This window comes from Neolamprologus multifasciatus, chromosome 16 (assembly GCF_963576455.1).
Source record: "Neolamprologus multifasciatus chromosome 16, fNeoMul1.2, whole genome shotgun sequence".
Taxonomy (NCBI): domain Eukaryota; kingdom Metazoa; phylum Chordata; class Actinopteri; order Cichliformes; family Cichlidae; genus Neolamprologus; species Neolamprologus multifasciatus.
In genome coordinates, this window is record NC_140454.1 from 12176112 (window position 1) to 12199702 (window position 23591).

General features: G+C 39.4%; 1 protein-coding gene across 2 annotated transcripts; it reads left to right on the top strand.

Moving 5' to 3' along the window:
- Positions 1-1435: 1435 nt before the first annotated feature.
- Positions 1436-18482, top strand: shox (shox homeobox). 2 transcript variants are annotated; one of them, XM_085136232.1, is made up of 6 exons: positions 1436-4003; positions 5616-5824; positions 9125-9182; positions 9348-9457; positions 11373-11594; positions 11959-18482. In XM_085136232.1, the coding sequence occupies exons 1-6, from the start codon at positions 3757-3759 to the stop codon at positions 12046-12048; spliced, it is 936 nt and encodes a 311-aa protein (XP_084992358.1). In that variant the 5' UTR covers positions 1436-3756; the 3' UTR covers positions 12049-18482. The 2 variants fall into 2 exon arrangements, with proteins under 2 accessions (XP_084992358.1, XP_084992359.1); XM_085136233.1 differs by having other exon boundaries at positions 1439-4003; positions 9369-9457; positions 11373-18482.
- The last annotated feature ends 5109 nt before the right edge of the window (positions 18483-23591 follow it).

The following is a 23591-nucleotide window of genomic DNA, read 5'->3' on the forward strand; positions in this document are numbered from 1 at the left end:
AGGACACTTTTAAATTTCTCGTATTGGGGAAGAATCCAATTTTCTGTTTCTGTGCAGGATCGCATCTATACAGCAGCTCTGCATTGTTGAATCAGATTGAAGTAAACCAACTTATTGAATTTCTTTTTCTTTTTTTGCTGTTACTCTGTCCCAGTAGAACCAGATGATGATATTTGGAGTTAAGTGCATTTCTACAAAAAAAGGCTTTATGTTCATGGAAATTATATTAGAGGCCAGAGGTGTAGTAGTTGCTTTTTAAGTTAAAATTTTTAAAAGTCACTGCATCGTCTTGGGACAATCACAGCTGTCACATATCGTGTCTTTACTGGAGCGGTGTGCGAAGAAAAGAGGATGGACGCATGTTAACACACAGCTTTTATTGTCTTTCTTTCTGTTTTTCAATCTCACTGTTACGCACAAATATACAAGTAGGCAACAAAATAATATAAGTCCTTTTGTTCAGTTTAGGCAGTTGAAATATTTCATAAATGACTCTTCTCATGAGTGAAAACATTTTTGGCAAACTTACAGGACGTGAGATTTGCATTTAGGCTCTACCCCCCCTTCACACACGAGGGATTAGTTTGGCAGAGGCAGCAGGTTGAAGCAGTGCTGTGGCATTTTGCTGGAGGTGAGACTTGTGTCCAGGCAGACACTGCTCTGACCCTCTCAGTATTCCCTACTCCTCCTCTGTCAAATGTGAGTATTGACAGCCCAGAGGGATTAGACTCCTCACACATGCTTCACAGAGCTCCAAAGCGCTTCACTTCTAATATTTAAACGACGACCAGATGTGTAAATTTGAACTGTGATCAATGGGGGCAACACAATCCTGTTTTGCTCATTGCTTCGCATTGCTACAGTATTTCCCCACCTTATCGCCCTCTCTTCCACCCCCTTTCTCTTCCTCTCTGTCTCTCTGTCTCTGCTCTGCACCAGCCAGCACAGACTCATTTAAGTCTGCTGATGTCTTGATAATGTTCCAAAGCCTTCACATGCAGGTAGAGAAGGAATTCCTCAGCTCCCTGATCAGGACATTATTAGATTTATAGACAGTGTTAATTTATAATAGCAACACTGACGTGTATAAATGTCATTAAAATGAAAATAGTAATGTGATCATATTAATGTTATGGGATAAATAGCTAATGATCAAATGTAAATGCAAATGTATATACAAAGTGGCATTAATAACATAAAATAAAATAAAACGTTATTCATATACATGTATGCTTTAGAAAAAAGAAATGCAAAAAAGTACAAATTTTAAATTAATTAAATAAAATAAATAATTAAATTACTGTATAATAATAATAATAATAATAATAATAATAATAATAATAATAATGTTTTATCTTATACTCTGCCACATAGTAGCTTAGTAGCTGTTATTTGTCTCGGCTAAAATAACGATTCCTGAACCGATAATAATTAAGTTATTGGATAGTTTAAAAAAATGAAATAAAATACGTGTTTTCCTCCGTGAAGCAGGAAAGGAGGGGGTGTTTGAATCGTGGAGAATGAACGGCAAGTGTAGCTATGATTGAGGCCCCTTTAAGAGGTTTTTTTTGGCCACTAAACTGTAGCGACACCAGCGTTGGTGCGTAAAGAGCATCCCTCCTGGATTTCTTCTGATATTCCTCCTTGCTGATTGGCCGACACATGGCTCATGTCTGTCAGATTACATGCAGAAACATTTCTGTGCAATAAATATTTAGAGAAAGTGGAGCTGAGAAATGTGCCTTTGCTTCGGTTATTGTTTATTCAGCAGAAACAATGAAGTGGCATAAAAACGTGGTAAAACATTAAGCAGATACACAAGAACACGCTGCTATAAGTTGTCTTATTTTAATTGGGCGCCGTGCTCGTCATTCATATTAAACAGGCGCTGTCTATAGGCCCTCTGGCAATATGTTTTCCTTTATCATTCTGGGAAAATGTTTTGGCGTGTTTTTTTTTTGTCTCACTGAGAGAATGTTGCATAGGTTTAGGTGTGACTACACCATTCAACAATACTTTTTCAAAAATCATCTGTGGTAGCAAAATACTATATTTCTAAAAACTGGTTTATTGTGTCTGACTTTTTTTTAGTTTTTGCATGTACATCCAATCTCAAATCCAACACAAATATACTTTAAAGGACAAAATAAAGAAATAAAAATAAAAAGTGTATTTAAAAAACCCTCAAAGTTAGATGGAGCGCAGGAGTCGTGCGTAAAAGTTCAATATCACCTTTAATTCCGTTTTATAAAACCCCATTGGTGTTTTATTTCGTTACAGACACGTGCGTCTTTTGTAAACCCCGCTTTATTGTGGGATGATATCGAGGCACACGACTGGGAGCGCAGATTTGCGTCTTAAAGAGGATTTAGGTCTATTAACAACAAAAGGCGCAGTTCATGGAACATGGGAGAGACCGCGACTTGTGCGTCAGCCGCAGTGATGTGAAGCGGGCTTACTGATAAATGGAGAGACATCAAACCGAGTCATTAGAGGGCTGAGATATGAGACTTTCACAGTGGCGGGCCGCTCAGGGCGGCAGACCCAGGGGATCGCACTCTTCTCTCGGCCTTTTTGTGTTTGTGTGCTGGACTGATGAACGACTTAGATAACGTTAAGCCATTATGGGCTCACTTATTCCCATGAAAAAGAGGGCACATTTTTTCACTGCTGATATCTATTGATTTCTATTCCCTATTTGTAAACGGAAACCGCAAAGGATTCCAGTTGAATACTCAAAAGAGACCCGAATTTAGAGCACCAAAATATTAATTACACCATTATCCGATAATTATGCATCTGTTGCTTTTATATGCGGGCTACTTTCCGCTGTTTTGTTGTATGCATTTATATGATATGCACTTATCTGCAGTAGGCAGTCGAAAATAACTTCAGAACTCCAATCAAATAAATTTTGGCTGCACTTGTTTTTGAGGAAAATAAATGTTTGGAGGAGGGGTCGCTTATTTTTTTTCAGACATTACTTAGGCATTTTTAATATCTATTGTAATTTCCACTGGGTCAGCGTTAGTACCCGTTCATTCTGAAGCAAGTCCTCATATTTTCAGTTCACTCGCAACTTTATAATGCTGATCGTTGCCTCCGTGCACGCCTTTTGCTCTCAGGAATCTTGTGTGCTAATTCCAGTTCAGACAAGTCCAGAAAGCATATAAACCAGAAGCTATTGGTGGCTCATGCGCACATAAAGGTTCAAACACATTTGTCAACAAATGACAAAGGAAATCAAAGCGAAATTCCACAAACACCGCATTTCTATCTCCTAATCGCGTTAATTAAATTTTCGCCGAATTAATTAGACACAACAGCCATATACAGCCTCCTCACAGGAGTGAGCCACCATAGGCATTTTAATGACCCCGTAATTCAATTAACCGCCTCCATCAGTTCCATCATTGATTTGTGGAAGAAGAAGAAGAAGAAGGGAAAAAAAGCTGCTGAAAGTTGAATTCTGCAAAGTCGAGCCGGCCTGTAATTGCTCGAGACACAGAGATCCGAGGGAAGAAGGGGTGGGGGCGCTGGGCTGAGGTGGCCGTGTATAAATAGTGTGCTCTCAAATACACAGTCACAACAGCAGGAGTGATCTCACCTCCTCTCCACCCCTTCTATCTATCGCTGCTGCCAGCCTCCTAAAAGAGCGTATCCGTGAGCTGTACACTGGTATATAGAGACGGTATATGCTGAGAATTCACGGTGGATTTCCCTGAGCAGGAGCACTACTGAGCGACAGAGCTGACCATGGAAGAACTTACGGCATTCGTGTCGAAATCGTTCGATCAGAAAACCAAGGAGAGCAGCAAAGAGAGTATCACGTACAGGGAAGTTTTGGAGAGCGGCTTGACAAGGGCGAGGGAGCTGGGCAGCCCGGAGACAAACCTGCAGGACATTACGGAGAGCAACCACTGCCCGGTGCATCTGTTCAAGGACCACGTCGAGCTGGAGAAGGAGAAACTGAAGGACTTTAATGTTACGAGGGCGACAGAGGGTAAGGTTTTCACTTTAATTGTGAGAAATGCTCCCGCGTGATGTCGGGGAAAATGTCTCAAGTTCGGCTGTCTGGTGTGTCCGGAGCGATGCATTTTTCCTGTTGTTTTTTAATTATTATAATTGAAAAAAATCCACGCGCATAAAAAAGAGTTGAATTTACGTAACCGCGTTTAGTCAATGTAGTTCCCTAAAGTTAACGCATTAATCTGTTATTGCAATGGTAATTTTACAAAGCAGGAGGCGGGCCCTTCGCCAGACCATCGCTTTAACTGTTTAATGATAGTTTGCAAACGAAAGGAAAGAAAAAATACAGCAAGATTTGTTCTGTAGAATATAATCGTATTAAATGTCTAATGTTTAATAAGGATTTTAGCCTTATTTGGACTATATGTCATCATTTTATGCCGGTATTAAACTATCCGGCAACAAACCTACTTTAAGTCAGCACTGCAGTGTATTTTCTTTTGCCTTTATTAGTAAATTATGTATTCTTGTACATTCCAGCAGGCGTTGTTTAAAAGCATAAATATAATGTAATTATGATGCAGTGTATAAACCCATAGCCTGTAGGACTGCCGATTGCCACGCTCCCTTAGACTGCACACTCTAGAGTAGCACTAAATCTTTTTATTTTTTCAGTGGCAAAATCGTGTGTAAGCTGAAAACATTAATAGATCTACCTTTTAAAAAGCACTTTATTCATTTCCAGTCTGTGAAGTAGCATACAGCAGGAGCACAGGCCTCCTTTCACTCAGCAGTCACAAAAGTGCAGTGGGCAGAAAATTATGATTTAGTGGACTTGTTTCTATATTTATCCTGTAAGAAGAGTTTTAAAAAAATGGAGTCAGCACTATGGCGCAATAATCAGCCCTATAACTTACATTAAATCTGTCTTTTTTAACATAAACTGATCGGATTTTATTTAAGTTAAAATGACTTTCATTTGAGAGAAAAAAAAAAGCAGTTCGGCGTCAGCAAAGTACAAACAGTAGAATGAGACAGAAAATGCCATTAAATGCAGCAGTTGTCAGCTCTGTTGCTAAAATTAACACTGATAACACTTAATAGCTGCTTATATAGGCTGTTCTATTTTTATTAGGCTATAGTGTGCTGTCAGCCACGCAGCGTAATGGTGTGATTAAATAAAAAAAATCTGTTGGCTGATGATTTTTATGGATATCCTAAAATAACCAAGGTCTGTTTTATGGAGGTGAGTAATTAGGCCTAAATCGTCTCCGTTTAGCCGGGACTTATTTCTCTGCTCTTTAAATCGCTTATAACCTTATTAGGCTTCCTTATTGACTGATTTACTTCCATTACGGCACTGACATTACACGCTGACTTATGGAGGCTGGAAATGCAGCCACGGGCCTCTCTATTGAAGAACTAAGCTGTGTAATGTGTGTGTGTGTGTGTTGCTGTCAAAGTGCCAGGCCTAAGGCCCCCTGTCAGGGCCCAGTGTTGACTATATGGGGGGGAACCCTTAATTGTGATATGTGTGTTTTGAGCTTGGAATATGTGCACGTGTGAATTTTAAACGCATCTTCTCCTTTTAAAAAAAAAAAATAATAATTGTTTCCTTTCCCCACCACCCGTGGGCCGTTTAACAGGGATATATGAGTGTAAGGAGAAAAAGGAGGACGTGAAGTCCGAGGATGAAGATGCACAGGGCAAACTGAAGCAGCGGAGGAGTCGCACTAACTTCACCCTGGAGCAGCTCAACGAGCTGGAGCGGCTCTTCGACGAGACGCATTACCCGGACGCCTTCATGAGAGAGGAGCTGAGCCAGAGGCTGGGACTGTCCGAGGCCAGAGTGCAGGTGAGGATTTCCCACATATGTTACTCACTTTCTTCACTCTCGTGTCTGTGATGCAGAGCGGAAATCGTGCTGTTGCTGCTGCTGCGTGAGGAGCGGCCAAGAAGCTTTGCTGTCTGTCTGTCTGACGGCTGTAGTGTGAAAATATTTCTGCTGTTGTTAAGCAACACTTGTAAGCTCGCGTGTGTGTGTGGGTGATTTGTTAAGTGGCATCACTGCTTTGTGGGAAATATGTTAGTGATCTAGCCAGCCCTTAATCTGTTCTATAAGGAAACCCCACGGTAATTAACCGAAAATATAAGAAAATATATTTTTAGCTTTTGAGGAGGAAAAACGGACCATGTGAATGTGGATCCATCGTGAAATAATTTTGCTATAAAACACGCATATTGCTATAAAAACGTGAAACTATATTATAAAACTGTGCAGTCATTTTGGAGCCTTTAAATAACCATTTTCTGTTGTGTTCGCTCTCACACTGAGGACATTTTTTAAAATCCTTTGAAATGACTCGAAATAGGAAAGACTGCGTGTGAGCCACGTGAAAAAACGACCTTTTAAAAAAAATTCTGGTTCCTTTCGGAACATAAACAGGTCGCATCGTGTGTCCTGAAACATACAAGTAGATAAATAAATAAATAACAGAAGAATAAAAAGCTAGGAGCTCATTAGTTTAGTGACAGGTTGACCTTAGAAACTTGACAAATAAATGATCCAGCTTGTTAGTGAAAAAGCTCCACGTCTGAAATATTGCTGTAATATTCCTATGGGGAGGTTTGTAAAGCCCCGTCTAGCTTTCTCTGTGGTGTCCTAATATTCCTACAGGGAGACGGTTTCACTGCGACATTTATAAATGTTAGAAACATGACTGCACAATTGCCGCAGATTTGACTATTTAAAAAAATATTTATTTAGGAAAATATCAAATGTAGAGGGTTCACCATGCCAAACAAGTATGACAAATAACTTTTTTTTTTTAAGTGTGTGTTTAATGAAAGATTCACGTACAGTAGCAGTAAATCAGTTGTAAACCGTCCGGGATGGATAGCCTCAGAGCCAGCTGAACTTGCAGCGGTAGGCCTGTGGAGCCTTGTGCCTCCGATCCGAGCATCCTTGCGGGTAGAAAAAAACAGAAGAAAGAAATCCAGCCAGTGATTAAAATGAATGAAGAGCCTGAATGGCTGCTTAAGGGGACGCGCTCTTATGTCAACTCGTATCGCTCCTCATTTTCTTTGTAATATCTGCCATTGGCTTGATGTAGTGTCCCCATAAAAACAGATTAGAAATAATTCAATTCTGGGCCAACTCTGCTGCTGTTCAGCTATATCTAATCGGATGAATAAGCCGCATCATAGAGCTTTATAAGCCACCGACTACCTTTTTTTCCTGAGCGGACTTAGTTGACAGCAGTACACTGCGATTATCGCTAATAAAGTGCGTGCATTAAAATTATTTATGGAGGAAATATGACTGATAAATACCGAGTCTGCGTGTGTGTGTTTTATGTTATCAAATAGACACTCGGAACCTACCGAAGCTCTCTTTTGGGGGGAAAAAGATGAAGGAAAAAAAATAAAATAAAGCATTTTCAGGCTCTCTTTAGGGGGGGGGGGGGGGGGGGGGGGGCGCACTGGCACATGTTTTCTCCAGATTTAGTGAGAGCGAATTGCAGCAGGGCTGTTACAGGCTGTGAACCTGCGCTCCGAGCAGCTGTCAATGAATCTAATTGAAAGTTATGAGAGCTTGGTGAGGAGCAGGCAGTAATTCGGTTAGGACTAATATCTTTGGGTTTCTGGCGCGCTGCTAAATTAAATGTCATTATTCACTGTCTCTAATAAAAAATCAAAAAGGAAATGAGATTAGGGTATTTGTGAAGCGCATCATTGAGTGGCCCTTAATGAAGAAATAACTGTCTGAACCAGTGTAGTTCACTTTGCTTAACATAGAGGCACGTAATTGGAATTGATCTCGGGCCCGTCTAATATTAGCCTTGATTTATCTGAGGGATTACTGTGCGTCTATGCAAAATCACCTGGGATTTTCATAAACACCTTTCCTACCATCATTTACCGCTGTAGAGCTAATAACTTACGGCGTAAACAATCGCAAACAATAACGACAATGTGCAGTGTTTAGCTTCAGGCCTACACCACGATAATAATAATAATAATAATAATAATAATAATAATAATAATAATAATGATGATAATAATAATAATAATAATAATAATAATAATAATTATGTACTCTACGTGGACAGGATTTATAGACATCGATAATGCATTGACAGGAAAATCTCACTGCTGTGTTTTTTTATTGTAAAAATATATATTTGGATGATATTTTGTGAAGCTGAGAGCGAGACATTTGTTTTCCTCGTAATTTTCGCCTCGTTGTTATCTCCTGCTCTCTCGCCTCGGTCCCTAATGGACGCTTTATCGACTTCCCCAGTTATTGCAGTCCCATCGACACGATGTTGCACGTCGCTCCCCCGCAGCTTGAAAACGGCGTCACGGCACCCCGAGTCGTCAGCAACACCGGTCGCTAATTTTCGCATCTGTAAACGATAATCATCGCGGGGGTCGAAGGGGAGGGGAGATAATGTTATTCAACGAGGCAAATTAAGTTGATGGTGATTAACAATAGGCCCGCAGCCTGCAGCTTCAAAGGCAGTCAGCAAATTGGAAGGTAGTTAATGACATTTATTTATTTATTTGAAGGATCACAGTATCCATGTAAAATTGCTACACTTTTTCTTACAACCCTACTATAACTTTGTTTAAGTTACAGTGACTTTAAGTGGCTGTAGCTTAGGAGATAGAGCAGGTCATCGAAAGATTGGTGTTCGATCCCCATCTGCCAAACGTCCTTGGGCAGGATACTAACCCCATGTTGCTCTGTGTGCATGTTAGATAGACAGAGCAAAGAAAAAAGTGCTTGTATGAATGAAGCAGTTGTGTAAAGTGCTTTGAGTAGAAAAGCGCTATATAAGAACCAGTCCATTTAGCTCAGTTTAAAAGTGTGTTTTTTTAATCTTTAAATTAGTTTAGCCTCATTTACAGTCTAATATTTTTTTTCCTCTTTGAAAATTATTACAATTCGTATTTATTTGTGAACACACGTGACTTAGGTTTTATTTGCTTGCTTGTGTTGGATTTCCCCTGTTTTTATTTGCCTGGTTACAAAAAAATAAATAAATTTGTCCATTTATGACAATCTAATTTCACTATTTAAATATGACAACAAATAGGATAGAAACCGTTTGCATCTATTCTAATCAGTTCTTTTCTCTTTCGATTGCAGGTTTGGTTTCAGAACAGGAGAGCAAAGTGTCGAAAACAAGAAAACCAGATGCACAAAGGTGAATGCAATTTGCTCCCTTTATTTTTTGCCTCTTAATATTATTATTAGTGAATTTATTACTGATTACATTTTGACACAGTTTCACCATTTTTATGACTGCACGTGAAAAAAAAGTTGTGACCTCCTCATCTCACATAACAACAACTGTCTGGCTGTCTGACAGACATCTTTCCCTTCTCTCCAGGTGTTATTCTGGGCAGCGGCAGTCCTCTTGACGCATGCAGAGTAGCACCCTATGTCAATATGGGCGCCCTCCGGATGCCCTTCCAACAGGTAGGCCATGTTTTCATATTTGCGGTAATTGACAAAGCTTGAAAAATCTAAAAATAATCCAGAAACCAAAATAAGCTTAAATGTAAAAAAGGAAAATAAATAATCCAGTGGTGACAAGTAATGCGTCGTCTCTAAAAAAAACCCGTCAAATAAATGTAAAAGTTGAGACTGGACTGTTTTGCGCTTGGATATGCGGTGGAATTGGTGTCAGAGTGGGCCTTCTATATTTGTGCTTCCACGTGCATGTATATAAGCCATGTGCAGCTATTAGACTGAAGTGATGAAAGAGTGCATACGTGGAGGGGGGAGTGAAAGGGTGGGGGTGTTCAGACCTCAGTGCACCTCTCACCTTCTGGCTGTGGGGAGAAGGTTGGACCGTACAGGGAGAGGAAAGGTGGGCAGACATTTGATCTGCTGCTGTCTGCTTCTACGTCCTGGTTGCTGTGTTGTCTGCTGGACCCTGGCTAAAAGCAATGGCCTAATTAAGCCAACAGTGCGGCGGGCGTGAGCACATAAAAGAGATGATGAAAGCGGGGAATGAAGTGGGCTCTGATGGATATTGGCATTGAGCTGCACTGGCAGGGGTGGAGGCTTGAGGCCTGCATACTGAGAGAGAGGCACGTTGCACGAGGTTGAAACAGGCACTAGGCATGCATAGACTCAGATATTACAACGCTGCATATGCATGGGAAACGAGGAGATGGCTAGCGGCTGGTGGATGGGTAAGGTCGTGACCTCTTGTCAACAAAAAAGTAGACTTGTGTCTTTTAAAGCAATGCAAAGTTTGTGTGTGTGCCGGGCCGAAAGCACACAATCACTCTGGACCTGCGTCACCTGTTCTTTTTTCAGAGACAGATTAATTTCTGCCATAACCCACAAAATCAACTTTCATAACTGTGATTTGTTTTTCCAGTGGTCCTTCTGCATTGTGTAACCAATCGCCTTCGCACTATACAATTGGAAATTATCAGTCATGGCTGCAGTTTGTTCCCCGATTCTTTCGCGAACGCAATATGTGGAAAAATTTGTTGTTTTGCAGAAGGTTTTGTTCGGATGCCACTGCAGCGCTTAGCAACTACAAACTCGCGGGTACAAATTAATTTTCCCTTTCGTTTAACAACTTCGATTTAAATCTCCTTTTTTGCATTTTTATACTAAAATACAACTAAAAATAATATTTAGTCAAGTTAAAACTTTGACTTTCTATCGTGCTATTTTGGTTGGAGAAGAAAGCTAGAAATACTTTAGTTTTCCCACTTCTTCCTGTGGTGTTTGAAACACATGAGACATGGCAACAGGCTCAGCTCTCTCCCTCTGAAGTAAGCGGATGCTTAATTTTCACCTACTTCTTATAAAATAATTGCCAAGAATGTGAAAACTGATATCCTATGCTCCTTATGGTTTCTTTTTCTTTTTTTTTCTCCCCTTGACTCAGGAATATGTCTGGATAAATATTTATAACTCCAAATATGTGAATATCTTTTCAGTGCAAAATAGTTTATTTATGCAATTGAATACATAATCAGGATAACAAGACTGCGTATTTCCAAGGGTATAACAGAGTCCTCAGTCTGAATTAAACAAATCTGTTCTGGGTCCTAGAAAGACTTTGATTCTAGGCGATTAAATTGGATGTGGTGTCTGAGAGCAATGTATGATTCATTAACTTTTAGAATAGCTGACATGAAGAAAGGGCTAAAGCGCAGAGTGCAGCCCTTAACTATTTTCATAGAAAACACACTGTAAGCAACAGCTTTGAGGGGGTAACATTTGAGGGGGAATTTAATAGTGTCAGACTGTGAAACCTAAATCCTCTCTGCACACACGCACACACACACACACACACACACACACACACACACACACACTTGTCCTGAGGGGCTCATTCTGACTTTACGTTTTCACTGTTCTGCAGGTCCAAGCACAGCTCCAGTTGGAAGGGGTCACCCACTCCGCCCACTCCCACCCTCACCTGCACCCTCACCTGGCCGCTCACGCGCCCTACCTGATGTTCCCGCCCCCTCCTTTCGGACTACCAATCGCATCTCTGGCCGACTCGGCCTCGGCGGCGGCGGCGGTGGCAGCAGCCGCCAAAAGCAACAGCAAGAACTCGAGCATCGCCGACCTGCGACTCAAGGCAAGAAAACACACCGAGGCTCTGGGACTCTGACCCCACCGGGCTGCCCCTCCGCTCGCCTGATGCCCATAATCGCCTCTCACACAAGACTGAGCCTGTGAAAGGCCGTGACACTCACAGCTAAAACTAAAATAAACAAAAACACTGAGTGAGAATGAAAGAGAGGAACACATAACAGAGAGGGGGAGAGAGAGAGTGGGTGTGAGAGAGAAAGGGGGAGAACAGTGGAGGAAGAAAATAAAAAAGAAAAGAAAAGGAGGAGGGGAGCGAGAAAATTGTCACAAAACCAGCTGCCAAAACAAACCACTTGTAGAGAACGGTAATTAAATACCAATGAAATCACCTTTTACTTTTCGCCCAACAGGCAGGACTTCTGCGGGGCCAGTGGCTCAGTCCACTCCAGGCACAGATCACATCCCAAGGACCGTACAAACACATGTGGATGTCTGTCTGAGGGCCAGGCCCGGGGCCCGTCAGACCAGAAGATGTTAGAACAAAGCAAACTGGCAGGCAGCAGCAGGGCCAAAAGCAGAGCCTCGCTGACGCTGGCTGACGCCATGTTGACAATGCAAAGGGTTAAACTTATGTGTGTGTGTGTGGGGGGGAAACAGACCCAAACATCACCCCACCGAGGCATTGGAATGGCTCTCACCTTCACCCGCCTCCCCAATCCCCCCTCCCTCCCCTCGTGCCCCGCTCCTCACTAGAGAAAAGAAAGAAGAAAACATTTAAAGAACAAAAAAAAAAGGCCATATTTGTCTCCAACCACTGTGTTCCCTGCTGCTGCCAAGTGCATGAGCTCTAATGGAGGACCGTTACTGGGACTGGTTTCCATCCGCACCTGACATTAACACTCGACAGCTGTTTTAAACACTGCCATCCAACATGCTCCCCCTGACACCTTCAAAGTCAAAGGCCTCCATTAGAGCCTGATACCCTTCTTCTGATGGACTTATGCTCTAACAAAAGCAACAAATCCGTTTTTTTTCCTCCCTCTTTTTGTTGTTGTTAGTCGCAGAGTGGAGAGACGTTGCTCTGTGTTTTCGGGCATGTGCTGGCGAGACTTTTGGTTTGCATTTCTCCCTCAAAGTGTGCTCTATCTCTCTCGCTCTGTCTTTATTATTTTATTTCCTTTCTGTTTGTTGTGTTGTATTTTTGGGTAAAGAAGTGAAGATCGCCTTTGCACTTCGGGTCTCGCACGTGGGTGTTTACAAATGGCACTACAAGCAGATACTACTTTATTAATTAAAGCGGGGAGCTGGGTTTGATATCGTCACGCGATCAGCAAAAAGAACAATTATCTTAGATAAAGGGTATAAATGGGATTTTCTTTTTTCCTCTTTTCTTCTTTTGTAATGCTGAAAAAATATGAAGAAAGCATCAGTCAAACTGAAATGCAATGGTGTGCAGTTTAAGTGCAATACTGTAAATAGCAAAAAAAGAAAAAAAGAAGTAAAAACAGCTAGCAGTTAGTCCTCAATGATAAAGAGACCCAATGACTTTATTTTATTTTTCTTTTTTTCATGCACTGTTGGAGTGTTCAGTTTATTTGCCAAACCCACCAGTTTTTCTACAGCAGTGTATATTTTGTTTAGTTCGAGAAAACCCCCTTAAAGACCAGGTGCCATATCCCTACATAACCTCCTATGTATTCAGACAATTTTCTATACATCAGGCACAGCTTTTATGAGGAAAGACATGAGCACATTTTTGGATTCAGCAGAAATTAAGGTACATGAAAAGAAGCTCTCTTAAGTACTCCACCAACGGTCGAAGAAATCCTGTTTGCTTTTTGCATTTTTAGGAAAAAGTGTTTTATCAGCAAATCAGCACCCTAACCCAAACTGAGCAGTTGTTTATGATACGATTAGTTTAATTTTGCATGTTGTATGTGATTTTTTTTTTTTTGTCTTTTTCATCCTTAATTTCCAAATAAATTCAACGTGTATGTTACAAATTGTTCCAGAAAAATCATTGGGATAAAATACCGTTTATTTTGACAACCTTTTAAACACTGCTGTCAGACCTGTGCTAAATATATGGATCCGCTTCAGGTCCACATGACCTCGAACAGTCTCCAAACAACATTTTCTGTCTTGCCAGACCTCCATTTAGAAATGTTTATTAATGTCTCCATTTTAAATTAAGCATATGGGTGTTTTATTTATTATTTTGTCTGAAAGTTTATGAAAGATTAAATAGTTGAACTACAAGTGTACATTTTTACATGGCTTTGCATTTATTTTTGTATGTTTTTATTAAGTGTTTCATTTTGAATTGGGGGGTGGCGTGGGGGGTGTGGCTGTAGTAAGTTGTTTGCCTAAAAAAAAAAAAAAAAAAAAAAAAATGTAGCGTGTCCGAGTTTACAAACATTTCAGGGACGGTTGAATTTAACAATCCATGGAATTTGTTGTACCCATTAAAATGATTGCCATTTCATATGCAAGCATGCCTAAACATGAATCATCGTACAGTTTGTTTTTTTACCCTTTTGAGTCACAAAATATGAATGTACATCTTGTACAAGTAAACTATCAATAAAGTTATAAATATTTGTACACGACTTTAAAAAAATACTGTTCAAACTTGTTAAACTGCACAAAAAGCCTGGGGATTTGCACATCAATCAATCCTCCTGGGCAGTGTAAGTGTAATTTTCCTTATACCCTCGACAAACGAACAGCACTGCAGTCCTCGGAAATTACTTGGATACACAGTGGTAACCACGTTTCCAAGATAATAACAGCAGCCCGCGACTAATCCCCTCTCCCAGTGTTCGGGGTATTTGCGTCAAGCTCTCTTCGTGCCTCACATCATGTTGCGGCTGATCCTCAACAGCAGTCTCAATCTGCGGATCAATATTAATATCGGTCTGCAGTTGACATTCACGCAGACTCCGTGTTAGCCGGTCCAGCTCTTCACATCCAATCTGTGCCACACACCAGCAGAGAAAATTGAGCTGCTATAAAATCCAGATGCAGCCCTTTTTTTTTTCTGGAGCCTCTTGCGCGGCACATCTCTCTCGCAGTGTTTGTCAAAATGACACGGATAAGATTGGTATGAAAAGTGGGGGGCAGTACAGTCGTCAAATAGAAGCAAGATGGCTGTAACTGGAGTGGGAAGCCTGCAAGCGTGGAGGGAAAATTGCAGGCGAGCAAAGAGATGCGAGGGTTACATCTGACAAGTGATGTCCTCTGACCTGTGTGCTCAGAGAAGAGCTTTGGTTTGTGTTTTGAGCACATCACTTGAGAGGATCGAGAATTTCTGCACGTTCGTCAGCATTTCAAGTCAGTCCCTCCACTTGTCTTACCCACACATACTACATTTTGCACTTTAAAATGGTCAGCGGCTTGTTTTTTCTCAGTGTATTAGCTTCCTCTGGGAGCCTAATTCCAGATGTGTGTATACAAAGTAATTACACCATGTGCTATAGTGGCTTATTGTTTGAACCCCATACAGGAATTATCCCAAATGGCGTCCTGTTGAATGCGGTACCCCCTAGAAGGTCGCCGCGCGTTTAATTTGTACCTCTTTGCTCATACATCAAGATTGAGTGATATGGTTGCAGACTGATGGCTCCATATTTACCCAGTGACCCCTCTGGCTGAGGCCAGGTCTGGAAATAACAGCATCCTTTTATGTGTACTAATAATTAGCAAGGCACACACAGCCATCCATCAACCACCAATGAGCCATGGCTGCTTTGTCAACATGTTCAAGCACATAAAGCTATTTATGTTGGCCACAAGTAACAAATACACAATAATATCTTAATAGAGGAGAGAGTGGGTATGTGTGTGTACCTGAGAAAATGTGTGTGTGTGTGTGTGTGTGGGGGGGGGGGGGTATTTAGTGGGCTCCTGTGCTTGATATTAAATTTACATCTGGTTTTATTGCTAATGAACGTTTCCTTGGTTCTTACAGGCTGCAGAATGAGGGCTCGCTCCTTATTGTCTCGACGTTTTAATCCTCTGTTGAAATGTACTCGGATTTCCTATAGTGATCTCAAATTCTGCTATAAACGAGTGCTTCTTCAAGTAACTGTTGTGATTTCCAAAAAGTACAGATCATCAATTTTTTTTTCTCCCCCATACGCTCCTTTCATCGTCCACTTCTCGTTACATCTGGTTCGGGAAGAATGAGCTTCGCAGCTTGTCCCAGAAGTCTGAGGCTTAGTGCTACGCCGCGCTAGCCCATCAGAGGTCAAGTGCTCAGGGGTCACGTGAAAATAGTTTTTTTTTTATTTTTTTTTTTTATCACATTTCATTCTCATAATCCTCTTTGAAATGTCACACACAACTATGATCAGACGGAATGTGGGCTGTCGTAGCCTCAACATAAAGCTGCGCGGGGCACCGGTAATGGTGTGAAATGACAGAGCTTATGGGCCTGAGAAGACAGTATATATTTAGCTCAAAGACATGAAGTTAGAGCTTTTGTCATGCTATATCACAATAACTTGAGGGGCTACTTGCAACAACTCTGAAAATAACAGGCTTGTTTGGTTTAGCTTGGAGTTTTTTTTTTCTTGTGTGTGTGAACCAACTTTGTGGTTCTTAAATCCCGAGTAAATCCTGTTCCTGCAGTTTCAGCTGTAGCTTGAAGTGAAGCCACCCAGAGAAACCTCAGCTGAAAACAATCGAGCTGAAGTGCTGAAGTCACTACGGTCGGCCAGGGATCAAAGGGCGCCTTTCATCCCAGTTTGTTTGGGCTAGACTTTGCTTTGCTTTGTTGGCTAATACTCATAAATGTATCTGGAGTCATCAGCTGTGCGAAACTATATTAAAACCAACATTTTAAGTCTGGGTCAACACTTGGTCTTTCTTTTTTTTCTTTTTAAGTGAAAGTGGAAACTGTCAAGAATATAAATTCTGGGTGGAAAAAAAAGAGGCATTAAGTTCAAATTCCGTTCAGCTGTTTATGTTATGTTCATTAGCCGTTTACTTTCACTTCAAGCATTTGGCTTTTGTCGTGGCAATCCAAGCAAGTTATCTAATAAAAACACATTATTTTCTGTCCAATTGCAGCGTCAATTAGAGGTGATTACTAAACTTATCCGCGCCATCTACAGACACTGTTACCTAAAACTTTGCGTGAAAACAAAAAATAAGCTAGAATTAGAATAATTAGAATTTGGGATTATTCGAAGATTAATCCCAAATTGTTCACATTCTTTAGCTGCCTTTTATTAATACCCGTCATACTCTATTACTGTCAGTGTAGCAACCATAGTCACTTACAAATACACACAGACACCAGGATCTCTATAGAGTTTAGATGGTTTGGTTTGGGATTTAATCGTCTGGTCGGTTGTAGCTAGATAAGAGTGACTTTCATGATGTTTAGCTCCATCCAGTGGGCTTCGAGTATTTTTGACCACATGTTCTCTCCTGGTTTTACTCTCTTGCTGCCAGGAGGATCCATTTACAAGTTTGAAACAATATTAAATTAAAGACAAAGTCCAGGGGCATCCAAAACAAAGTTTTTTCTCAGTTTAATCACAATCAAACATGCACACATGGATAATATAATAGTTTGTTTAAGGATTTTTTTTTCAGCCACAGTATCAATGGTCAGCAACATTAAGTTTGAAAGAGACATAAGAAAATGGCCTTTTAACAACAGCCACATTAGAATCAATTCAATTTGACTGCTTCATTTTTAGAGTCTTGTTATTTTGCATGTCAGGTTATGATGGTAAGCTGGGATGCATTAGTAACACTTTTTTCACTGTGACAAGTCAAAATATCTGAGCAATGTATCTGTTTTCTAACAAGCCTCATAATTTATTTGATAATTGATTCTTCTTGTGGCGATGTTAAATGAAAGACACAGATGTGGATGTTTAGGAAATGGGATCTGCTGCTTTATATTTGGACCAAGCCACAAACAGGAAATGCCAAAAACTGTAGTTTCACTAATGGCCACTAGAGGCTTGAGCAACGCTGAGTCATCGATTGCAAGCTTAAAATCTCAAAATTTTCAAAACAAATAAACAGGCTTACAGCCTGGTCTCTTTAACTAATTCTACTGTTCATGGCAGATGTTGTGGGGGTTAACTTTAAATCATATTAATGCAAAACATTATGCCTAATTAACAGCATGGCTGTTCTGAGTGACAGCAATAGAAGTCTAGCGAACATAGCTAGCTGCCTGCTAGGTGTTATCACAATTAATCTTAGCCACTGAATTGGACTTCAATACTGTGTTTTTGAGTTTGTTGCAGAAATAAAATGTTGTAAATAGGATTCATGCTATGGTCAGAGTGATTTTATAGTACCAATTAGGAGATACCTATCTGTGTGTGATGCTCTCATACGACTTATGGATCTCGCTAAGTGAGCTAACTAGCATTAGCTAGCCACATGCCCTACAATTCTGGCTTCAAAAGAGTAGTCCACAAACAATGGGTGACATCATGGTGGCCACATCCATCTCTTATGTACAGTCTATGATTATAACACTTCTGTTTCCTTAGCAGGGAGATTATGAGGAAGAAGTAAATTGTTTTGTGATGATACTTCTCCCAACCTTTGTGTTTAACATGCTAATCGAAATCTTTTTTGTACATTAACTTTTTATGTCTTTCTCTAAAGAGAAAATTGTACTTTGGGCTTCTCCCAGTTTAGTTATGTTTCCTGAAAGAAAGATTCTGCGTATTTATGTTAATAATACAAAGCTAAGCTAATTTCATGTGCCTGGTTGCAGTTTAACATAACTGTACTGTGTGAGCATATTTTGAATGTGATGACATAAGACATTGTGGTCTTGGTTCTTGTTGTTGTTCACATTCTTCGCACTCTTTGAACTGCCCACAGCCACTGAGAACATATCAATTCTATTATCAAGTGGCTTTTTTCCCCTTCAAAATAAAATAGATTTTTTTAAAGAAATACAATCCCTAATGAATGATGCACCATTGTTTTCCTTTCCTTTTTTAAAAAAATGGTAGAAATAAGCATTCATCTGCAGTTTAAAAAACATAATTCAGTCTGAAATATCCTCCACTGAAGTGCTGAGAAACAAACACTTCAATAGCTGTTTTTCAAAAATATGTTTCTTAAAATGTCAAATCCCTTTGCTGGAGTCTCTTTCAAAGCTGTTTTTAATTACACAGCTTCAAACTACTATTTAGACAACAAATTCACTCTGAGAAAATAATCATTGCATATTAATGTGATCAATAATCTCAACCAAACGGCAGTTTTATTTCCAGCCGGGCTGCCTGTTTATCTGAGCTCTACTTCCTACCGCGCAGAGAATTTAGTCAATACCGTTCACTTTTTGTTCACAAACAGTTTAGGTTATGTTCATATTTGCAAAAAAGAATAAAATAAAAATTGTTTAAGCTGAAAAATCTAAACAGATGTGGTAAACATAGCAAAATAGACCAACAGATCATCAGATTAAATTCCAAACATGTTAGCTTTAGTGAGTTCTGATCTCCTGGAGGTCTCACATTTACATTTCTCTTCTCAGTGCAAGATGCAGGGTTAAGAAACAAGTTTGTCACAGTTTAAGTCTTATACTAAACGTTAAAGTAAATATGTCCTGCGTAGGCTTTCTCATGAAAAGACAATTTCCTTAATGTTGCACCAAACCTATAAATCTATATTAATTAGCCTGGCGAGGACTCCAATTCAGCTTATCAGACAGCCTTGGAAAATGTGAATATGAATTAAGTTTTTTTGTTTTGTTTTGTTTGTTTTTTAAAGAAAGTTTAAACTTTACACTCTATAAAGTATTTTATTATTACAGGACAGTCTGGACAATGAACTACCTGGACCTTTCCTGTAATTTTACACATTTGTCCCTGGTCTGGCCCACTTAAGATCAAAGTGGGCCGTATGTGTAATAAAATGATCTTGACACTCCTGATCTATATGATAATGCAGACGTGCATGCTTTGCACTAATCTTAACTATCGCAGAGAAAAGGACACCTGAAACAGCTCTCTGTTTCAAGATCATTCAGAAACGTTTGGTTTTGACGTGGCCTAGAAAACATCAGCCTGACAGACAACTGGCTCCAGTCCTTTTTCTAAAGACAGACAAAGAAATGGGTCCTGGTGATAAGATTACAAGTACAGAGATTTAAATATAATTTGATGGTTACCCAACGTAATTGTATTATCTTAACTGGTGACACATGATTAAATTAAGTGTTTTTTAATTAAGTTAACAAATCAGATCAGCAGATTTAAGTTACACACAGAGCACATGAATAAAAATAGCAAGTTAAGGGAACAGGTTATAATTTAACCTACAGCTCAGATGCCATTTTTATAGTGAGGATAAAGTTTTCCTTTTTTTCTTTGTCCTGTGCTTTTTTTTACAGTCACTAATTAATTTGTCCTGTTTGTGTCAATAGCTGGACTACCCACTATATGTATATTAATACTTGAAACATTTGCTGTGTTTGCTCGGCCTTGTTAAACAAATCTTGTGCTTGCCTGGTGAGAGACAGACAAAACAGCTGTGCCCTTTGACCTTTTAGTAGTGGTCACGTACTAAGTAACAAAATCTGAATACAAGCAGTGAGCTGGACACCTCAGAGACACATTAGACACAGGTGTCAACAGCAATACACAATTTTATAACCAGTATGAACTGAGTTGTTGGTTGTGATCTGTTTGTCAGGACACTGTCACATGTTCATATACAACAGTTCAAAACTTTATTTGCATTTGCAAAAAACTAATTTTAGGTTGATGCTACTTATTAAAGTATCATTTGGTGTGTTCTTTTAGACTTGTCTGATAATTTCAAATATATAAATTAAAGTTATATAACTACACACTCTCACTTCCACACCGACGGTCAATTTTGAATCACTGTCTAACCTAAGAAGCATGGTTTCCAACTGTGGGAGGGACGCCCATGCATTAAAAAAAAGAAAGAATCTGCACTGCAGCAGGTATGATGCATGAATGCATTATACTCTCTTAACTGATGTCAGTCCGAATAGATAAAAGCCAAACCTGTGCAGTTAGCTGTCTTCTGCAGGGTGGTGGGAAAGAGATTTTAGGAGCAGCCCTACAGATTTGTGGCTATCATGTAAACAGTGAATGTTAATGAAAAAGCAAACAAACTACCTCTGCAAGTTACGCTGGAAAGCAAGTTTGAACAGTTGCGATCGCCTCTTTCCCCCTTCAAACAAGGAGCACTGCAGGGGAAAATAATTATCTGTTATTTCCAGTCTTTGGGTTACATGCATTTAGATGCCAATGAAAACAACTTCCAGTTTTGGAGTTTTGGTAATTAAATGGAAAGAAATGCAAATAGACAGTGCAAAAAGGTTCTTTATTTTATTGTGATCAAAAATATCTGATGGGAAACTAGCAGGCAAATTTGTGCCAAGTTTTGGCTTCTCAAACTAAAAATAAATAAATAAATAAACAAAATAAAATGTTGATTTTGTTTGTCAGTACTAACGTAGAAGTGCAAACAGAAGTGCTCTAAAATAAAAAATGAAACTTACCTCTTATTTCCGTGATTAAAGAAACATTTGTCACTAATGTTATAAAACTGGTGTAAATCCACAAAGTGTGGATGAACAGATTAGGCCCCCATCACTGGTCATAATCCACATTTTCCAAGGTAAAAAGATAAAGTAACCTAACACCTGGTCTCTGTGCGCAGTAAGAAAAACTCACTTTGATGACATTTAGATTTTATGTGTTCATATATCTATGTGTTTATGTATGTCCTAGACATATGCATGTACTTGAATCTGTTTGTCAATCGAATGAATTTAATTTGCAGTGATGACGTTTTATTATTTTTTAAAGAGAAATAAAGTTTTTATATAGGTGAAATTCATTCAATCACACTTTTTTTTGTTGCAATTAATTATGTTACTAATTATTTGCAATGTGTATTAACTGACTGCATTTACAAGTAGACAATGTAAATTTACAAAAGCCACTCCCACTTCTTACACTTTTCTAACATATTAATGTTTTTTTAAACTATGTAAATGATGTGTTCACTGGAAATATAATAATCAAATGTTAAGTCTTATACAAACATTTTTCTAATAGACACAGATAGTGTAGTCTATCAGACTAAATCTTTAACATGCATTAATTAAACTGTTCACCACATCTTTTCCCAAATAAGAAAAGATTCTCCTCCACTTTTGAAGTTTTTATACTAAAATTTGATTCGCTGACACGATAGCTTGTGCTTATTTCCCCACATTTGAGCTTAAAAACTTCCCTGCTCAGTAGGAATTCATCATGACCAGCAACAAAATGAGGGCGAATCATGCAGCTGGTACAATAAGCCAACACAATGTGTAACAAATTAATCAGACTTGGCCCAGGGCATGCTTTGGAAAAATGATCTCATTTGACCAGACGGGTCGTGGCTCCTCTCTAATGATATCAGCGTACAGCACCGTGACTCCTCATCTTTGTTGTGGTCATTAAGAAAATAAAAACAGCAGCCTGACTGTCAGATTCTAAACAAGTGTGAACACGGCTGAATTCAGAGTGTAACATCGCTTCAGTGACGCTCAGCAACCAATTCATATATTTAATGATTATGAATTATGCATATTTTCCCTCAATGGAAAACAGATGGACAGCAAAATGCACTTCAGTGAAATAAGACAGCCCCCAGTTACCTACAGATCAACATGCACCGACGAGGTTATGATATATGATTTATGATTTGTTTATATACAGTGCACAATGGAATAATAATAATTAAAAATCAATAAACACATTTTTGAATCCATCAGTTCAAGGTATAACACACTACATGTATATCACACACTGCTACCATGGCATTTTGACCTCTTAGATAAATCAGAGCCTTAACCTTGGGCTTTGGTCGTATCCTCAGCATACTACTAAATGCACTGCATGTGGCAAAATGAGATAAATCTGAATTTAAATCACTCAAAATACATTCAAGAGAACTAAACAATTCCCATGACAATGCTCTGGGGTTATCTACAAACATGTAAAGTAACAGTATGTCATACACACAAAACTGACCTCTCACCTTGCAAGGATTTGTACTGGTGAAGAGCAGTGCCCTTAGGGAGGCCTCGAGACTTCCAGCACATGCTCTCTGCACAATGTGTAACTTATAGCTTCCCCTTAAGGTGTAGAATTGGAAAATATTTCATACAATAAAGGCAAATGGGTCTATAAATTGCCTGAGGGGAAGCTAGCTTTCCTGATTGCTTCTCATCTCACAGTTTCCCAAATGTTTTATACTCTTCTGACTGGTAATCAATAGCTACACATGCAGCCTCTCAGCCAGCACTGGTCTTTTATAGTATGCCTAAGGAGTAGTTGTCAGTCATTGGCAACCTTATAAATAGATTGAGGCTGCATTTGGACATACGGATGCTTTCCCTGTCAGCTGTGTAATGCCACAGTCCAAATATTTTTATTTGATTTTTTTTAGGATCTTTTTTAGGATCAGTCTTTAGGATTTAACCTAAAGACTGTTTTTAACAATGATACCATCTAATTAATTTAAGTGACTGTAGTAAAAATAATATTAAGTTCAAATTCAGTTCAATGTGTGCTTTTTATCAATTTTCCACATTTTGATTGGTCAAATGATCTTTGAACAACATATTGTCCACGTGATAACCTTTGGGGGTCAAAGACCAAGAGCAAGTCAGTCCTGATAGCCTCCCATGTTATAATGTCTGACTTTACAGGAGAAATGACCATGTTTACAGCCTGCTACATCAAACAGTTTTGGTGTCCCTACCTCTTCTAACCCTTCTTGTCAACTCACATGAATGATTTTTAAATTTCTCGCCAGTTTAAATTATATCGATGCATCATTATTAGGGATTAGTTGAGTCAATAAGCTGGATGCCTCGATTATGTTGGCTGTTGTGTTTTTTCTTGCTGCCACTAGTTGAAATTAATTGCAAAGAGGTTCATCTTCATGCACATGAAACACTCTTTACAGTTGCTTCAGTTGCTACATGTATCTGATTGCACGGAAGTTGCTGACTTGTCTG

Coding starts and splice junctions, on each gene's coding strand:
- shox (XM_085136232.1), top strand. CDS start 3,757: ATGGAAGAACTTACGGCATTCGTGTCGAAATCGTTCGATCAGAAAACC. Junction 9,183..9,347: donor AGAAAACCAGATGCACAAAG/GTGAATGCAATT, acceptor GCTGTCTGACAG/ACATCTTTCCCTTCTCTCCA. Junction 11,595..11,958: donor TCGCCGACCTGCGACTCAAG/GCAAGAAAACAC, acceptor TTCGCCCAACAG/GCAGGACTTCTGCGGGGCCA.